Raw genomic sequence first — 19,728 nt, 5'->3', positions numbered from 1 at the left:
CAGTCCCCTATCATTCCTAACTCGAGTGAGTCGTCCAAGCGCAAGTTTTCCTGATTGAAAAGTTATCAGTGATGAGATGTCACACAAACACACGTGCACATGCGCCTCTTATCTTGTTCCCGCATGTCACCTGTTTTAATGAAACACTGTCCTTATCCACTCCCATCTCTCTCTCCCTGTATTCCCACAAAGAGGTTGGCGGGGATCAATCAGCCAGGCCAACAGAGTGCGAATTTTTTTATCCTACGTCCTTATCTGCCTTCAGCATTTCATCTGTCAGCATATGAAGATAAAGGGAGAGTTCTGTCTGTCTTCAGTCTTTGGGTTGTTCTAGATTTGAGATGAAGACTTTGTGTGTTCGCAGGAGTTGAGATTAAACTTGGTAAAGTTTTGGGCTGGTGTCATATCGTGTGAAGTGAGCTTAGGACTTAAGGATTGCTGCACACTTTGCAAAGGTAGGATAAGTGATTATTGCGACTACCAGAATAATCAAAGTTACTGAATTTAGTCAGGCATTAGACACCTCACAAGCTGTAGCTAAGTCTGCAGCTCTAATTTGATGTGATCTCAAAGTAAGATTTCTGCCGAACCACAATGTTGCGAGTGTTATCCATATGGCAGTTTAATAAAAGCTTGACAAAGCCTCCAACAATACACGATGCATGCTCTGCCATTTCTTTTGATCTCACCCCAGCCATGACATCTTTGATCCTCTCTTCTCTTCCTCTCCACTCAGCGTAATATTAAAAACCAAAAGTACAATGCCTTGGCTGCTTCTTTAAATGAAACCAAATCCTTGTCATCATGCATTAATAACCATTCACACACATCACACACACGCACAAACACAAGCAGTACCATCTCAGACACGGAGAACAATAAAAAGCGGTGTCCTTATGATCTTCTCTTTTTCTTCTTATTGCCTAATTCCCCAGTGTCATGCTTTGCAGCAGACCAGAACTTGAGCTTTCTTCATAAAAGCCGCACACTGCCAAGGTGAGACAAAAAAATAATGAGAAACTTTAACGATTTGAGCCTAATCTTTCCCCCTCAGTGCTGCACGTATTTATGCAAAACGTCACAGACAGAAAGCAATTGGAGTGTTATTTTGCTTCTTTTTCCCTGCAAAAGTTGGCTATCAGACTAGCTTTTTTTTTTTTTTTTAATAAGAGCTCACCTTTAATTTCAGTCAAACAAGGCAGTTGGTGCAGATTAGCAGAGGCAATTTTCTGCTTCAGATTCCATTATTAAAACACACGCTATCAAAAAGTTCCTCTTGTTGAATAGAAAAAAAGGATGATTTTCTTTTCTTGGGTTTGGATTAAGACCTTGTGGTTATTGTTGCTGTTATCTGCTATTCTTGGGGAGGAATTCACAATGCCGACCAGCTCTCGAGATGCTCTCAAGTTAAACACCAGCCAATCTTATAATGTAATCAGGTGATTGAAAGCCCAAGCTGCTGATTTTTACCACAATAGCATAATTTACATTTTCTGTGCAATAGTACGAATACCTAGAAGCTGACCATTTCTGTCCCCACACATCAACATCTCTGTACCAAATTAATGTGGAATGGTCACATCACATAAAAGATTTACCCTTCTTCCTCGGCGCCGAGTGGCACGGCACCACATGATGTGGCAGAGGTTAAATGCAGATTATGATGATTGCTACTGTTCGTCCATGCACGCTGCAAGGGCTATTTGTCATTTAATACATCACTGTCACATTCTCTCTCCTGCTCTCTCTCTCTCCCCCTTCTCTCTCCCAGGTTGCATTCACTTCTCTTTTCATGAATATTCTCTCCACCAGTGATTTATTTAATCCTGTCGCTCTACCCTCCACTGCACACGGAAGCGCACACACACACACAGAGCCACAGACACTGGGACTACACAATACACATACCAGTGCAGAGAAACTTCTCCCGCAGTCTTGTTTGTGCACACGGTTTATCTCATGGACACACATGCAGTGCATTCACAAGGTACAGATCAACGCACGCACGCACGCACGCGCGCACACACACACACACACACACACATGCACTCAGGCTTATTGTGTGTATTTGTCAGTGAAGGCAGGGACTGCTGAGCTCATTCATATGTAAAGGATGCATGATTCCGTAATTGCTTTCTGCGGTGGCATGACTGCAGTTCTGTATGTGTGTGTGTGCACATGCATGATCGTGCACATGAATACCAAGTGGTCAGCTTCCCAAAAAATAAAAGGCATGCCCCATCATGTCAGATGGTTTATTTGAAGTGATGGAAAACGTGCCTCCTTATCAAACTTAGAATTTCTGTTCTGTCTCTTATTTTAAAGGCAGAAAAACTACCATCATATATGACATCATGAGGTAGATTAGACATTTATAGTATGTTAAGCTGTGATGATTGAGATAGTTTAGCTGGGGTCTGTACCCAAGAAAAGTTTGGATTATAAATACCTACAGTAGGTCTTGTTTGGAGTCACAGAGCAGAGAGAATTCCTATTTTAGTCTATTCTGTTCTGTTTTACTCTGTTCTATTCTAGTTCAGGCTTAAAGTTCATGCTTGATCTTGGAGAGAGCAGTGGGAAACAAATCTCACCTCAAGACAGTAAAGAATAATCATGACTAACAATTGGAAATGCAATAATAAAATAATTCCATGAAATTTCACTGCATATCATTTAACATGATCAAATGCCCGAGTGAAACTATTGAATTGGTTTTGAGGTGAGCTTTTTTTCAATTCGCATATTTTATTCTACTTCAATTTGACTCTAATCTGTATTCCGGTCCTAATTTTTTCACTTAAATTCCATTTCAGTCCTTTCTCTTAATTCTATTTTCTCATTTTCTCTTCTGATATATTTTATTGCATTCTATGCTGTGAAAAATAACCCAGCAAGAAAGGAGTGTGTGCAAAACGTCAAACGGCTCTTTCCGAAATAAATTCCATCCATCATCTTCTACTAGTCATATTTCTTAGCTAATACAGGGTTGCCGGGGAGCCGAGCATTTTCCAGCTGACACAGATTTTTAGGCAATTTTAAAACAATGTTTGTCAACTTACAACTGCAAAGAATTTGCAAATGTATCATCTATAGAAAGTAATACTCTTAAATGATATCAGAGAATCTCACAAAAAGTAACCAAAATTTACAATGACAACAAATACTGAATGGCAGTGATCATGGCAGCACTGCATTAAAATGGACACATTTCTGCAAGGACTGAGCTTTCTTGAAACTACTGTTAATGCAAACAGGAGCTACATCAGTAAATTCAAGTTAATACTCAATCATGATATTAAACAATTTATTAAAAAAGATCAAAATCATCTAAAAGATCATCTTGTTGCTGCAAAAGCCAGGGTGTATGACATATGGTCAGCCTCTGCATCTGTGAAGGTACTACTAATACTGAACAACACAAGGCTTTACTTACTATAGCAACACAAAAAACTCACAATGGCAACAAGGATATCAGTTAATGGAAAGAAGAGACGGGGTCACCACATGGCCCAGCTTCTTAGTTCTTGAAGCCCCTCTTTAAAAACAAACTGACAAAGCTGAACAGAAAAGTGGTTGATGTTAACCAAAAACCGAAATGGGCATCATGGATTGATTAAGCGTCTTTGTGTTCATGTATTCCCGTGCGTGCACGTATGTGCGCGTACATATCCATATCCCAGTCCTTCCAGTTGCAAGTTCTTGTCACAACAGCAGGTAAATTACCACGAGCAACAGAGCACTCAAAGATTACCCTCTTATAGGATTAGCATTCGCTACCTGTATGCGCGTTAGTGCACGTGCGTATGTGCCGATCTCGTATTTCGTGGCTGCGGTTTCGATTGTGTGCTTTTCTCTACACACATGTACTGTACGTGTGAGTCAGATAAAAAGAAAAGAGAAAGTTTGACTTTGACTCCTAAGCTGCTTTGTTGATGCATTATTCATCTCTCCACAAGCTGCACCTTAAAGCCTTTGAAACTATCTTAGCTACTTCAACTGCGACTAAAACAAACCACAAACAGTCTCGCTTTTCTTTTTTTTTTTTTTTGTTGTTGTTTTTTGGTTTGTTTGCTCATCGTATGTACTTACACCAAACAGAAGCTGTTATTGCTAAAAGCAAGCTGAACTTAAAGGAATCACACCCGCCAGCGCTCATTTCCTTTGACCTCGTCTGTGTGGCTGTGGTTGAAATTTCCATTAAGCAATCACAGTTGGAAATAACAACTGTTTTGGTAGTTATTTTCCTGATTATCTGAATCAGTGTTTCGACAAACAGACGCTACAGCTTTGTGTTTCTCATGTGTGACAACTTCTATTTCTATTGCAGCTGAACTGACTTTACTATCTTGAGTTCACATAGTAGCATTTACAACCTTGATCTCTGGTCCTGGTGGGTGGGGGCGGTGATGTTGGCAAGCAGATTTGAGCTTTTCCTTCTCTCTGTGTGTTTCTAGACCCCAACATACTGAATATCTGTGCGCTGAGCTGCAGGCCAAGGTGCTCGAGTGCTACAAGGAAAATCCACAGGAGACTCTCCACTGCTCCAGCCTGGCCAAACAATACATGACCTGTGTCCATCAAGCAAAGAAGGTAGGGCACAGAAGTCATCTTTGTCAGCTTTAGTATCTTTTGCATGTGATATTTAGTCGAAGGTTTGCTTAATTCGGCGTATTAGAGTGCAGTTTGTGTTGCTCTAAATAGTTTCTCTTATCATTCATTCCCCTCAAATTTCCTTTGAGAGATGTACCAACGTCCCTTTTTTTTTTTTTTTTTTAAAGCTGTGGTTTTCAAAGTTGTTGTTGTTATTCGGGGTTTTTTTTTTCCTGGCTTGCCAGAAGAAAAAAAGAAGAAGAAAAAAAAGTTCCTTGCACACAAAAAAACGACAATAAAAAAGGATCCAAGTTGAGTTTTAGCAAAATAAAGGTCAGAGCGTTACCATCAACAAACTCTTGTTTATTTTCCTTTATTCCATATTTTGAGTGAGGGACACATAAGGACATATTTTTAAAGCCTTCTTCCCCCCGTGAAGACGAGAGAGAAGGCTGGCTTGAATGAGTCAGACCTAGGAGTTTGACAGCCAGACTGACAGTGGACCAGAAGGGTGCAGAGACAAAGAATCCCTTCAGTACCTGCACAGAATCAGTTAACTTCTGAGAATCACCATCTACGTGTTTGTTACTTTGACACTTCGAGTAGAAAGTTAAATCAATACAACGTGCTCATTGAGCGGATTTATAAGTCACCAGGCGTGCACTGTGTTTGGGGACTTTCTGATAGGAAGATTACACCATTATCAGTGTATTAAAATCAGTTTTGGCATTCAGTGCATTGAAATGCATTCTGTTTTCTGCAGATGCTTTTGCAAATAGTGTTCAGACCCTATGCTTATCTACAAAGTGCTTATTTTAGCCAATTTCTCCATCAAAAAAACAATAATGAATGGGCCAATTTGCACATTATTATCATGACAAAATGCACTGATACGGCTCCAAAGTAGATAAAAGCCACAAAACAACAATTGGTGAATTTGGCAGTTTAAACGGTTGATAAAAGCAAAGCAAAGGCTCACAATAAAAGCAATCAGTCTTTTTAAACTGGTTCAAAAGATCAGCTTGCTATTGGGATGTAGCTCTTTGAGGAAATACAGTGCATTTGAGTTTGTATATTAGACCAGTGTTTGTATGCATGTGCTATATAAATTCTCATAGGAAGTGTTTGTTTTTTTAAAGAATAGACGGTACTGCACAATAAAGCCAAACAGTTTTTGTTTTCTTTGAAGCCGGCCGAGTTTTAATTCATATCCAATTAGGCAGATCTTTGACTGTGAATGGAAAATGAAGGAGAAAACACTACGGAGGCTGAAAGAAGGCAGCTTAAAGGGCAAATGAATGAAAGGCAAAGATCCAGTCTATATAAAGCACATCAGCACTGTGCCCATACATTTATACTGTTTTATATTGAAGAGAAATAAAAAGTTCCTAACTTTCATCTTGGTAGAAAGAGGATGGATTTGACTGATGTAGATAAACACAACATAGTTCATTTTGTCCTAAATATAGTTTTAGATCTCTGAATTTGCCACTATTGGCCACGTTTTTGAATCACTTTATACTATATCCCAGATTTAATTTTATACTAGGGTGCTGCTTTATTTCAGTTTTTTGCTTTCTTACTTGAAAAACCAGTTTCGAATCAGGACATTTTATCACTGACATCTTCTCTGTCTAACCTTTCTTTATAGGGATAATCTAACAGATTAAATCTTTCTTTTAAAGAGTAACCTGTACTACTCGTTTGAAGATGCTGGGCTTTTCAGTTTGACCTTTAAGACTTTTGAGATTTCTATCCCAAGCTGACGCGTAAAAAGCCATATAAATGTTTCTGGATTTAAACTAGAAATATGGAAACCTAAAAGATTCCATATGTAAGCGTGGCCTTAAACTATCTCCATCTAATATTTTGTCATGTATTAGGATATCCTTTTTTCCTTCCCGCTTCCCTTATCCACCCATCTTCTATATTATCTGTTCATCCGTGGATCTTTTCCTGGTGCTGTTGTGATTGATCCCCCCTTTTTCTTTTAGTCACCATCCTCCATGGTTGCCATATTAAAGCTTTTTTCGCTGAACACATTGTCACATTAACCGGTGTTTAGCTCTGTTCTGCACTGCTGCCCGTGGAGCTCTCTTACATCTTATTCAGGTCTGACTATGTATGTTTGCCTCATCCTAAACCCACCCCTGGGGAGACACTTTGCATATTTCATACATGGGGATAAAAAATCACTAATTTGGCTAATACGGCAAGTAAACTTTAGCAAGTAATTACACATTGCATTAGGGTTACTAGCAGGGAGGGAGCACTGATAATGGACAGATGGCGCCAGTGAAAGTAGTAGTAGTAATGAATCCAGGAAAAAGGTTTCAAACAAAGATTTTATGTGAGGGACCAGTGCATGCTTGCTAGTTATTCTAGTGGAGGTAATAGTTACTGTACTCTGTGTTTATTTATTCAGCTTTAGCTTTAAATGGCTGTGAGATAGTTTGCAACACAACATCCATCATTTTCTTTACTACTTATCCAAATCAGAGTTTGAGGATTTGAGGGGGGCTGGAGCCCATCTCAGCCACTATAGGGCAACAGGCCGGACACACCCTGGCCAGATTACCAATCCACTGCACAGAGACACACAACAACACATGCTACATTCACATGTGTTTAGTTTAGAATCACCAGTGGACTTAATGCGCATGCCTTTGGACTGTTTGAGGTAGCAGGAGTACCTGGAGTGAAAAGTGCAATATTGTATAAACCCCCTGTGGAAAAAGGCCCTGGTCGATTGTTATACTGTGAGGTGACATCATGCACAAATTTATCAATATATTCGCCCATCATTAATACATTTCTCATAAAGCTCCAGTAGGTGGAAAAGTTCCCCTCCCTCTACCTGTCTGTTCCAAAACTTCCCCAACAAGATGAGCACAGGTATGTGGAAGTGCTTCATATAAGTGCAGACTTTTGGCTACACACGGGATTCAAACCAGTCTCCCTTTGCATAGCCTACTGTAAAACCTGAAAGCAAAGTGATCTGTTTTATAAATTGCGAAAAAGAAGCATTCCTTACACTGCAGGTACTTAGCTTAGGATCCTCAGATTTTTGTTTATTGTTCTTTAAGATTAAACTAATCCTAAAATATCCCTCAGTGCAAACAGAAAATGTTAATATCTAATCTGATATAATTTAATTTGTCAGTCTATGTTCACACTTTGAAACTGTTAAAACAATAAAACTCAAGTTTCACTTAGTTTTGGAATCTGGAGTGCAGATTGAGTGTAATGTGCACGCGAAAACTAATTTTAAAATTGTCTTTTGATCACAGACCTCTGTCCAGGAATTATCCGTTTTATAGAACTTCGTGTTTTCTGAGTTTTTATGGAGCTATTTAGTAATGCTGGGTTAGACTACGTTTGGAATGATGCCCAAATGAAGTATAAAAGAGAGGGTAGATGAGTAGACCTCCCAGCAGAGCCCCCTGATCAGTCAGCCTTAATGAAAAGAAATAAGTGGGTTCTCCCAAGACCCCTCTGGTCATGCAGACAGCTGTCCAGTCTGCTTGTGTGTAAATGGATCTGACAGGGCCAGCAGCTTGGCAGAGCAGAGCACTTGGACGAGCGTTTCACCAGCAAAAGGTTCAGCATTTGCTCCAGGTGGAAAAGGGTCAACAGGGAGCAATATGCACTGCAGATTTAGTCATTAGAGAGAGCACTGCATCATATTTCATTATGAAATATAATGTTCTATAGACCCTGGAGAAAATGTTTTGTTATGGTCGAGACTGTTAATAATAGAGCTAGTGCCTGTGCTTGCTCCTGTTGTTGTAAAGGGAAACTGATGTTTTTTACTTTTTAAAAAATCGGAATAGGACATGTTTTAGAAAATTCTATTTATTGCTCCAGGAAATACTTGAAAAAGACTGTCACAAGAAAATCTCCAATTTTCAACCAGCTTTTACATAATGTGTGATTTCTAAATTGGATGCATCATTTGGGAAATGTCTCAAATCTGTTATCCTTCATAATTTTGTAATTTAAAAAAACAGTTTTTCCTCCTTGAGTGAATGACTGATACATCATATTTTTGAGATGTTGGTTTACAGAGATTTTTGTTTGAATTAACGAGCAGAGTAAACTGGCTTTCATAGCCTGATAAAATAGAAATTAAAAAAAGACATGCAACATTTTGATGCAGTGATTTTTTTTTTTTGTTCTCTGCGGTGCAACAATAACACAACTGCTCAATAGGCAGCAAAGCTTTTAGCCTGGTGAAAACCTCCAGACAGCTTAAAGGCTCTGTTCTTTTGTTATCTGCATTTGCTTGTAAGGATTTTCAGAAGCAGACACATTCTTCCCTATGATTAAAGGGAGAAAGCTGTATTTTTCTGACAAATTACTCGTTGTCTGAAGTGGATACCTTATGGTTCACACATCATCGTTTTCTCTCTTTTGGCTCTTTCTTTCTGAAGCATGACAGCTATTGAATAGCACGTGTCTGCCTAAAAGCTAAATCTTAGTTATTTTTGTTGTCCACCAGACACTCGTGTAAGCAAAGTTCACATTTGTGTACATCAGCAGTAGGCTCATACGATTTAGTGGTCACGACTTTCCAAGAGTTTATTCATGTAGACGCTGCCATATATTTCTGTTACTCTCAATTGGAGTGTCTATGCTCGCCAATCAATCTGCCAATAAAACCAGTGGCTTGCTTATCTGTCTTTTCTGCCAGAGTCTTGATCTGAACATCACTAGAGTATCTATCTCAATTTTTTCTGTCTCTCACTTGAAGTCCACCCAACTCACTATCTGCAGCGGCACAGCCTTCCTTATGTCACTCAGAGGTTCTTTTATGTTTTATGATTCATGCATGGATGCACACACATACACATTTTTCACACATTCTACCCTCTGCCATCTATTAAAGACAGTTGGTTCAGGATATGGCCTTTCACCTCCTCTCTGCTATCACTCCCCTGTCCCTCTCCTGTCAGTGTCTCAGCTCGGGCCATTGTCATGCATATGGAACCCACTGAGTGCGTGTATGTGTGAGGAGTACAGGGTAAATGTCAGCTCACCAAGGCCCTACGTTATCATGAAGCTCTGAGCATTTTGTCTGTCTTTCGTGTGACAATATCCGTCTCATATTTTGTCATTACTGTATATAGACATTTCCATTGCAAAATTTCTATATTCTAAGCATCTGTGTGTGTTTGCATGAGCACAAGCCCACCGAATAGTCTGAGAATTTTTGGTTTTCATGATCTAGTCTCGCATTCAACCTCCTTCAGAGGAAAACAAAACACAGCCATCCTCAAAGTCATATTCAAGAACAAACATTTGTCAACCCACCACTTACAATAATTGTCACCCCTCCTCTTCTGCAGTACTCCAAGGTTTCAGTGCCAACTAGTGCAGAATGCTAATGCTATTGTTGCCCTATTTAATACAATCAGCCTGGGCTAACAATATCATATCACCACACTTTCTGTTGCATGTCACATACTTAACCCACTTGAACCTGCTGGTCTTCAGTCCGTGGATTTTTGTCTGCTCTGATGTGTTGATATGAATGAGCAGGCCCTGGTCTCCAAGGCTAGAAAACTCTCCATCCAGCACCAATTCAAATATAATCTCTATTCATAACAGCAAGTCTGAAAACACACGAACATGGTTCACATACAATAAACATGCCTCCTGCACATTTGGGCAGGTGTAACATAATAAAATGCAGAGATTGGTATAGTGCACAATAGCTGCTAGCTTAGACAACAAAGGTCCCACAAACCTGTCATAATTATTATTCTCTGTGTGGTTACAAAGTTGCTTTGAACAGGGCATGGTTGTTGGCGCCAGATGTGTATAACCATTTCTAGGATTTACAGAGAATGGTCTGGAAAAAGAGAAAATATCCAGCGTGTAGCAGTTCTCTGGGTAACAATTGGGACAGGCTCACCGAAATTGGATGACAGAAGATTGGGAAAGCATTGCCTGGTCTGATGAGACTCGATTTCCTGAGATTCAGATGGAAGGGTCAGAATATGACATAAACAACATAAAAGCTCTGCTCCATCTTGCCTTTTAAGAACAGTTCAGGCTGCTTTTGGTGCTGGTGGAGAGGGGGACATTTCATTGGCACACTGTGGACCCATTAGCACAGCTCGAACATTGTTTAAATGCCACAGTCTATTTGAGTGTTGCTGCAAACCATTTCCACCCCTTTATGACTACAGTGTGCTTGTATTGTAATGAATGCTTTTAGCTGGAGAGCACACCTTGTCTCAAAGCTAGGATCATTTCAAAATGGTTTCTTGAACATGACAATGAGTTTACTATACCACGGTTATATTTGTGACCAGATCTTAATCTAATAGAGCACCTCTGGGATGTGGTGGAATGGGAAATTTGCATTATGCATGTGTTCCTCACAAATGTGCAGCAGCTATGTGAAGCTATCATATCAATATGGACCAAAATCTTTAACCAGTGTTCCCAGCATCTTGTTGAATCTATGCCACAATTAAGGCAGTTCCGAAGGCAGAAGTGGAAGCAAGCCAGTAAGAAGGTGTACCTGATAAAATATGCGGTGACTGTGTGCAAGTCTCCACTTGTAAATAATATTTTAGCATAATTTTTTTTAATTGTTTGTTTTCTCCATGCCTTTTTCTGTTGGCAGTTAGAAGTTAAACTTGGCACATCATTATGGGGGAGATTTATATTATTAGTTGATTTGCCTTGTGTCAGCAAATAAGATTAACAAAGAGAAAACTATTCCCACACCAAGCCAGTTGGAATGCTACACAAGCTTCCAGCTGGCTTCAAAAAGATATTAGTAATATAATAACATGACGATGGTGCAGTGCAGGATGTTGTATGTTTGCATGTTTATTTGCATCTCTTATCAGATTTGTCATCTGAGTGCTTATTTGTGTAGCATATTTGTGCATCTGTGTAGCACAATCCCTCCCGTTTCCAAACATTTTAGTTGACGTTTTCCACACATGCCACTTTGAACCACAAATTCACTTACTTCAAGTAGCTGTCCATTTCTAAATGTAGTGCCAGCAGCATCTTAAGTACCTCTCAAGACTACATTCAGCGTAGACCTCCATTGCTAGGGAAAAGAACAGGATGGCTCTAGCGCTGGCAGACTACTTCCCTCTGCTTCTCCCTCGTATTTCACCTGCAGGTAATTCTGGCAAGAAGAAAATCTCTTCCGGACATGTTCGGGCTGCAATGATGAAGTTGTCTGTTTGGGGTTTTTTGTGTGTTTTTCAGCTAAAAACAACAACAACAAAAAAGATAAGAACGTGGATGAGTGTTTGAGATGGAAGAGAAAGGTGCCCGTCACCAGGGTAATGGATGGAGACTGATGAAAGAAAAGAAGCTGGTAGAGGAAGAGGCTTACACATGGCTGTCAGTGAGAAAGGGTTCATTGAAAACTGTAAGAGAGCGATACAGAAGGAAAGAGTGGATGATAGACAAAATGTAGATAGGACGACTCTGTCAGTGGAAGGAATGGAAGGGTTGAAGTAGGGAAAAGGAAAAGAGGAGGAAGCTGTGTCAGTCACTATTGTGAGAGTGAGGAAAAAGCATAAAGATGGTAAAATTAAAAGCACACAAGGAAATAGTAGTGTGGTGTGTGTATGCGCACGCGTGTTTGTTTTTGTCTTTTTTTGTTTTTTGCATGACTATCAGTAGTAGCAGGTGGTGAGCCCCACTGTGAGCCTTGGCCTGCCTGCTAACTCTAATCTGATAACGCAGCCACTCTTCAGCAGCGGTTTGCTCCAACACACACACACACACACTCTTTTATATGTGCACTCATGCAGGCACACTCGTATATAGACCCAGTCAGTTCTTTATACTGTATTATCCCTGTTATTAATATCATTTTTATAGAGTCCTAGTTTTGCTCTTACATTGATTATAGCTCCTGCTTGCTTGTGAGAACACATTCATGTAATTTTGCGTGTGTGTGTGTCACATTCTCATACACACAGGCACATATTTCTGTCTTTTTATGACTGTCTTTCTCTTTCACCCTTTTAGTATTTAGTATTTAGTATTTATTTATTTATTGTCATTGTCAAGAACAATGAAATTGCGTTTGGGGCTTCCATACAACCCAAACCTTTTACCTCCTTCCATTCCATCTCTCCTTCACATCCATCATCTCCAAGGCGACCGCCCCATGAACGCACAGGCCACATAAAGATTAGCTGGTCTCTCTCGTGTCCCTCCCCTATATCCCCTCCACTCCCACCTACCCACCCCACCATGTGCCTGTCTCTCAAGCCTATAGAAACACTCCATCAGCATCCAGCCAAACATGTCTTCCATGCTGCTACACTCCACGGACCGCAATCACCAACATGCCATCGATCCTTGCCCTCCCCCCCCTTTGCCAGGTTTCAGCTGCCACGTGTCTTATTTCATTTGGCTAAAAATAACGTGTCAGTGTAAATTGTGACAAAAGAGACTTGCTATATGAGGACTGGGGAGCTCTTTAATTTCAGAGTGTGACTACCATTATCGACTTAAATAATCCTCTATTTAATGTTTGCAGTCATTAATCAGAATCAAAGATACTGGATAATAAAATGCTGTTCCAAAGGAATGTTGACATGTTTGGTTTAGAAACTATTTTTCTGCATAACAGTGAAAAAGAAATCATCAAATGAATTCAAAGTGTCAGGGAGTTTGTTTCTTTAACAACTATAAACCAAAAGAAAGACTGAGAGAGAACCTTTTAGTGATTCTGTACTCGCCCCGTGAAGTTCACCTTGAAACTTTGATTATTTGCTAAGAGTGGAAATCTGTGAAGCTTTCAGTGATCATGATGCAGAACTGATCAAAGTTCATCATTTACCAACAATATCATAGTTATGATATTGGTGTCTTATCAATACCTCTCAAGGCTTTCATTTATGAAGCACCCTGATTGGATTTGGGACTCTTTTGCTTGGCTCCCAGCTTAAAGTGTGCCACATTTGCCTCACTGGTTAATATAACCCACAACAGAAACTCTAAAACTGGAAACACAACTCCAAAAGAGTCACACGGTTGTGTAAGTAAGCATTATTTGATAACCAGTGTGCCGCCATATCATTTTAAAAGGCACAATGTAAGCATTGTTTTTGCAACTTGTTTCCGGTGCAACCCCGCCCACCACCAACAAAACTATTTAATGTTCTTACACGTGTAACCAACCAGCTGACTAACTGCACTGGAGGCTTCCTGGATTGACTAATGGAGTGTGTGGCTGTCGTACTGACTGGGTAATGAGTGAATCGCTGTGTGTTTATAAAGCAGTCATAGCCACGTCCACTGTGAGTATCTGATTGACAGTTCTGCCTGGCAACTGTCTCTGTCCCTCCTGAGAGAGGGAGAGAACTGCGTGCTGTTAGCACTGAGCAGAGGAGACAGTTATTGATTTTCTGCTTGTCTATTATTTTTGTTTTTTGCAGAGAAGAAACAAGTGAGCGAGTGAGTGAGGCTCCTCTTCTGTGTGCTGCAGATGCTTACGCGTGTGTCCACTGTCTCCATGTTGCCTATTAGCTTAAAACTGTGGAAGTGTGAACACGCGCATGGTGTGCACAGCGTTGCTTCTGTGCCTTTTTGACGTTCAAAGTTGATTCGCAGCCAACAAACGCAACGATCTACTCAAACTGCTCGCTAATTGGACAGAAACTGGCAGGTGGAAGAAAACATGCGTTTGTGTGACTGTATGTTGTCTCTGTCTTTGTGTGAATCCATGTTTTTGTGAATATTAAATCTAATTATGACAGACAGATTTACAGTGATGGTAAAGTCAACTTTAAACTTTCAGTGCTGGTGAATAGAAAGCATAAAAGATAAAGATCAAGGCAAACCACAGCTCAGTCTCCAGGTGTGAAGCTATAGTTTTCCAATCTAGCACAGATTCTTGAGGAACACATCCATAAGGCAACATTAAAACCTTTGTAAAGGGTAGGATTTTTTTTCCAGTATAGCTGCATTAGAATACATTAGCTCAGTGTACCTAATAAACCGGCAGCTGGTGTATGTCTAAACCTCAGCACAGACCTTGAGCTAGAATATTTGGCTGCCCTTGCTGCCCACAGTTTTGTGCATGAAAAGCTTTTCCTGTCTTTAAATTATCCAAGTGAGGATGGCGGCAGTCCAAATTTAGACCTGGGGCACCAAATTGAACTGTGTGTACTGTGGGGGGTGCCAGGGGTCAGTTTGAAATTCAGGAACTACTTCATACACTATGCATTAGGCATAATGTTCCGTCACAGTGCTGTGTAAGAGTGTGGCAACACCAACACCCCTCTCGCCACGCGCGCGCGCACACGCACACTGGTGTATGCATCAACTCCTGCTCGCATAAACAGCCGCTTTCACACAAATAGTGAGTTTTCACGCACACATGCAGACACACACTGTCCCCCTTTATATCTCAGAACGTGAGTGGAACAGTAAAGCTAAATCCCCTTGTCACATTTGCCGCTCATCTCCAATTCAAAGGCACAGGCTGCGATGCCCTCGGATGCACTTGGCAAGTGAACAGCTAACCTGCCCGCCAGCATATCTGCCTGCCAGCCGAGCACAGGGGTAGTTAGCATGCCAACTAGCACACCCAGCAGCGTCAAGCTAATGCTTCACTAACCCTGTGTTGCTCCGCGTCTCTTCCTGCAACTGTGTGTTTGGATGTGTATTTACGCTAGAGGAGTTCAGTGTAACCCCATAGTAAATTGGCTTTCCGAAACAAAATTAGCTACAAGTGTAACTCTGTGTAAACATATAAAGACAGTACTTAATAATCTTATTTCAAGAGACTGCCAGGTCACTTGGAAAGTATTTTGATACAGAGTAAATCTCCAAGGCTGCTATTCTTCATCCCCCATTTAATCTTTTCGCTGCTTGGTTCCAAAATGAGGTGTCCTCTAAATTATTAAACCATGAGACTGGTTCTTACTTGGCAACTACAGTCGCTGTGCTAATATCACAATATATTGTTCTGCTTTTAGGCGATAATTCTTCTTGGGGTGGGATAAACGTCACCATCTGGTACTGAAAGTAAGAATCCAATAAGAAACCGCTCCAAACTGCATGCTACACCAAGAGAAAAATCGTATTTTGTGTGTGTGTGCTGCTGTGGAATGGTCTATATTAACAGGCACCAAGCAAATATGATCCAGTGCTCTTGATGACAGAATGAAAATGAGTAAAATCAGATAAATTACGATGACATCTTCAGCCTCTGCAGATTGTCTTCTGTTCAAGTGCCTGTTGCAGCTCTTGGGCTGCACAGCAAATCCCCAAAAAATCACCTGTTATGAGTGTGGCTAAAGTATGTCAAGTGTAGGTCTACTGTAGCAATAAACCACTTTAGACCTTCCCTGCAGCTACTCTGATTCACTGGATTAGAACCTGTGTGTGCGTGTGTGTGCGTGTGTGTGTGTGTGTGTGTGTGTGTGTGTGTGTGTTCTTGTCCAGCTAGCTTTGTAAAGACCAGTATGAGTTTTAGACTTTGGCGGCGAAGACATTTTCTGGAACTGTGTTTGTCTTTACATTGTTTCCCATTTTTCTAAATGTAGTTTAGCAGCAGTGAAAGTAGCTACAGGCTAAACACGTTCCTGCAGAGGTCAGACCTTCTGCAGAAGCTTGTCTTAGCATTAGCCCGTTATCCCGAGGGCTGTTGACATCTCCAGTCCAGTGAAACAAAAAATAGGTTGCATTTTTGTTCTTTTGTTTTTTCTACACAACTTTGGATCCATCATATTGAGAAAGTAAATATAGTTATGTCTTCCACCACTTGGCAGCTACCTGAATGAATTTTGTTTACCTTTCGAAAGAAGGTTAAAAGCAGAATAAATAAGCTCTGCTTACAAAATACGGATGTGTACTTTTTGTGCATCATTGTGATGACATGTTCTTGACACTATTTGGGATACGTTGACACTTAGAAATCTAATTTAGTTTTAAAAATGGATTATTGTTTAAAGAAAATTCCATACAAATCCATATCTCTGGGTAATCATTGATATTCTCCAGACTAGAACGATGATCGTGTCCCCAAAGTTGTTAGCTGGAACTGTAATTTTCTGCGTTAAGTTCCAGATATTTTAAGATGTTTAGGTATTTAATGTGGTACTGTTCTTTGTATATTGATCATCCATCATCAGGCTAGTTTGTTTATAGTAGGGAATAGATTTCCCATGATGCATCCTGGTTTCTCTTACTTGTCTTTTGGATTCTAGCAAAGTAAATGTATTATTTGACAGTTGTTCTTCTTTTTCCACTCCCTTGTCATACCCCCCCCCCCCCCCCCCCCCCCCCGTTTTCCAGAGCACTCTGACGAATCATGGTTGAAATAGTCAAGAAATGGAGGAGATCTGAAGGAAGAGTGCATGTCAAGTCTGTCCTGTTTTTGTTGTTTGTTTTTGCTTCCCTTTCTATCAATCCGTCCATTAATTTAGCCATGTCAATAAATAAATAAATAAAAACTCATCCTACTTGGTTTTTGAGTGTATTATCTTGACTTGTCACTCCAGCGTGTACGATGTGTTGATTTACGGTCACATTGTGCCAGCACATTCCCGCTGTCTGTGAAATAAATCCCAGTGATCCAGTGGTGATGAAACTGCAGGTTTGTATCGTGTGTGTGTGTGTTGTGGTGAATGGCTGTCTCTTGTCACAGCATGCTAATAATGGTTCCACTACTGGAAATGGGGTCGTGTGCACCCTTCTGACAATGCTGTGCAGGCCCAAGGGCTTATTGTGCACTGTGTGCATGGTTTCATTAAGAGGGAGAAGCGAAAGGAGAGTGAAGGAAATGAGGGATAAATGAATTGGAGGACAGATGAATACTGAAGCATGCACCAATTAGAGTGTGTGTGTGTGTGTGTGTGTGTGTGTGTGTGTGTGTGTGTGTGTGTGTGTGTGTGTGTGCTTTTGCGCTGTACCGAACCTGTAAGTGTCATCACATAGGTGAATGTGTACACATGAGCAACACACCGGACGGGGCACACATTGTCCCTGCTAGCTGTGTTTCCATGGTGACAGCAGGGGTTCGTGCTAGCAGCAAGGTGTGGAGGAACCTTCCAGATAACCCTGAAGGTCAGCACACAGAGCTACAGCTCACAGCACTACTCTGTACTCACACACTTAACCCCCTCCGTGTGTGTGTGTGTGTGTGTGTGTGTGTGTGTATACGAGTGTGTGAAGGAGAAGGACTCTGTCAAGATGCATTTCCACTTATATATGGACATGGTTGGCCACCCTTGGAATGACAGAAGCTTGTTATCACACACATGCACTCGCACATACACAGACATTGTACACGCAATATGCACACATTCACACAGCAGAGACACATAGAATATTAATGGCCTTACAGTGTACCCACGCAGCTCTTCCTGAACGTAAGAATGTATTCACACAAGTGGCAGTCGATGTGAATGTAGTGGAGTGCGTTTGTTAATGATATCTGTGAGGAGTGATCTATTGATCACAGTTTGGGTCCCATTCATCACCATCACAACATGATATCAGACAATACAGTGGATCGATCCATTGACTCTGCAAAGTGCAAAGTTGTATACCCTGAAAACACTGCCCACAACACACTAATGCTAATGAAGTGCCTTAAGTTAGCCAAATATCTTTAAGAGGATAGCTGTTGACACATGCTTACCTGTATGACAGCAGGCGTGGCTCAGCTTCAGATGTGTTCTCACTACTAGGAATATTTAATTTGGTTTAAATCAGCGAGCGTGCAGAAGGCAGGACATTTACCTCCACTATTGTCACATACATGTGATCTGAATACCTTTTAATGTCTAACTGAATGCACAATGCATGTGTGAGAACAGCTTAGCCCTCAGTCACACGGGCTTGGGACTGGCCGTCAATCCGTTGGCAACCTTCAGGAGCTAGGAGAAAGTGTAAATTCTGTGAATGCTGTTGCAAAAAGAGTGCAACAAAAACATCTTTTTGATTTCTTTGGTCATTGGCACATCTCCACAGTCATCTGTAGCTTCCACGGAACACTTACTCTTCCAATTACTCTTCAAACTGTACTGAAATTTGAAAAAGTGTGATGCTAACTGGAAATGCAATGTAAAAAGTTTTGCCTTACTTTGAGGCGAACATTCTCCATTTCCAGTTTGCGTTGCACTCTACAGTTTCACCGCTGCTTGACGAGTAGTTTTAGAAGTGTTGGCATATAAGCCAGCATCATCTGTGTAAATTACTACCGACCTTTGCTACCTGCTAATGACTAATCAGGCCAGAGACCTCCAGCAAACACTTGCCAACTGGTTGCAGAATACAGAAATTTCTTCAGCAAACAGTCATTACCGGGGTGTCACTGTCTGCTCTCAAGGTCTCTGTGACTCAGCTCTTTTATCTAGCTAGCTGTAAGAATGCACTCTGTCAAAACCCTTAAGCCTAACCTACAAAAATGTAGTAGCCCATAACTGACATATGCTCATTTGAATTGTGACAAAAGTGTTTCAGCACATACAGAGTGTGAGAATCCCACTGTCTACCACAGGTAACTTCTTGTTGTTAGCATAGTGTTAGATATTTTTAGCTTTGATTTGGGGTGGGGTTTTTTTTTCACTAACACAGATTAACAGTGAAGCACCTCACACGAGTCAAGGGAGAGCCATCAACTGTTAGCCATTAACTGTTGCACGCTGTCTCTTTGCTCTGTTGCAGAAAGCTAGCATAGGACAGTGACAGCAAGTGAAATGATAAAGAAATGAAGCCCAGCATGGCCATCAGTTTTGTCTGTCACTGCCTCCGTCTACAAACTCCACTTCCTCAGTTGGGATTAGGCAGCTCTAACCCAACACACATGGCGCACATATTACCTATATTAAAGTCAGCACCATATTAGAGGTTTCAGCCAGTGACTCTCATATCGCTTCCTTCTCCCTGACATTTCTTTACAAATACCAGCTTCTATTCACTCTGTTATTGCCTTCTTCCATTCAACAACTCTCTGATTAAACAAGCTCCTGAAAAGCCCAGGCACTGCTATCTGCCATTTGGCTTTTATTAGAAACCCACCCCCTTTAATTAAATTGGTTGAATTACAGAAATATCAGGGATATTTTGCCAATATATTGGATAAGAGAGCACAATGGGTGAAAAATAATGGAAGAATGGGCTTTATGAGAT

The 19,728-nt window shown here is 40.7% G+C and overlaps 1 protein-coding gene across 3 annotated transcripts in view; it reads left to right on the top strand.

Annotated features, from left to right (window-relative positions):
* The window catches only part of chchd6b (coiled-coil-helix-coiled-coil-helix domain containing 6b), a 52,116-nt gene extending 35,067 nt beyond the window's left edge, over positions 1–17,049 (top strand). For 2 of the 3 annotated variants that reach the window (XM_085456201.1, XM_085456203.1), the window contains 3 exons: positions 4,455–4,590; positions 15,567–15,615; positions 16,888–17,049. In XM_085456201.1, the coding sequence (XP_085312327.1) occupies positions 4,455–4,590; positions 15,567–15,593 (163 nt within the window). In that variant the 3' untranslated portion in view covers positions 15,594–15,615; positions 16,888–17,049. The remainder of the gene's footprint in view (positions 1–4,454; positions 4,591–15,566; positions 15,616–16,887) is intronic. The other variant, XM_085456202.1, reaches the window with a different exon arrangement.
* Positions 17,050–19,728: the final 2,679 nt, after the last annotated feature.

This window comes from Copadichromis virginalis, linkage group LG5 (assembly GCF_057382275.1).
Source record: "Copadichromis virginalis isolate Kocher_CV1m ecotype Utaka linkage group LG5, C_Virginalis_male_GT1.1, whole genome shotgun sequence".
Taxonomy (NCBI): Eukaryota; Metazoa; Chordata; class Actinopteri; order Cichliformes; family Cichlidae; genus Copadichromis; species Copadichromis virginalis.
Note: the sequence above shows the minus strand (reverse complement) of the source record. Positions and strands in the feature narration are given on the sequence as shown.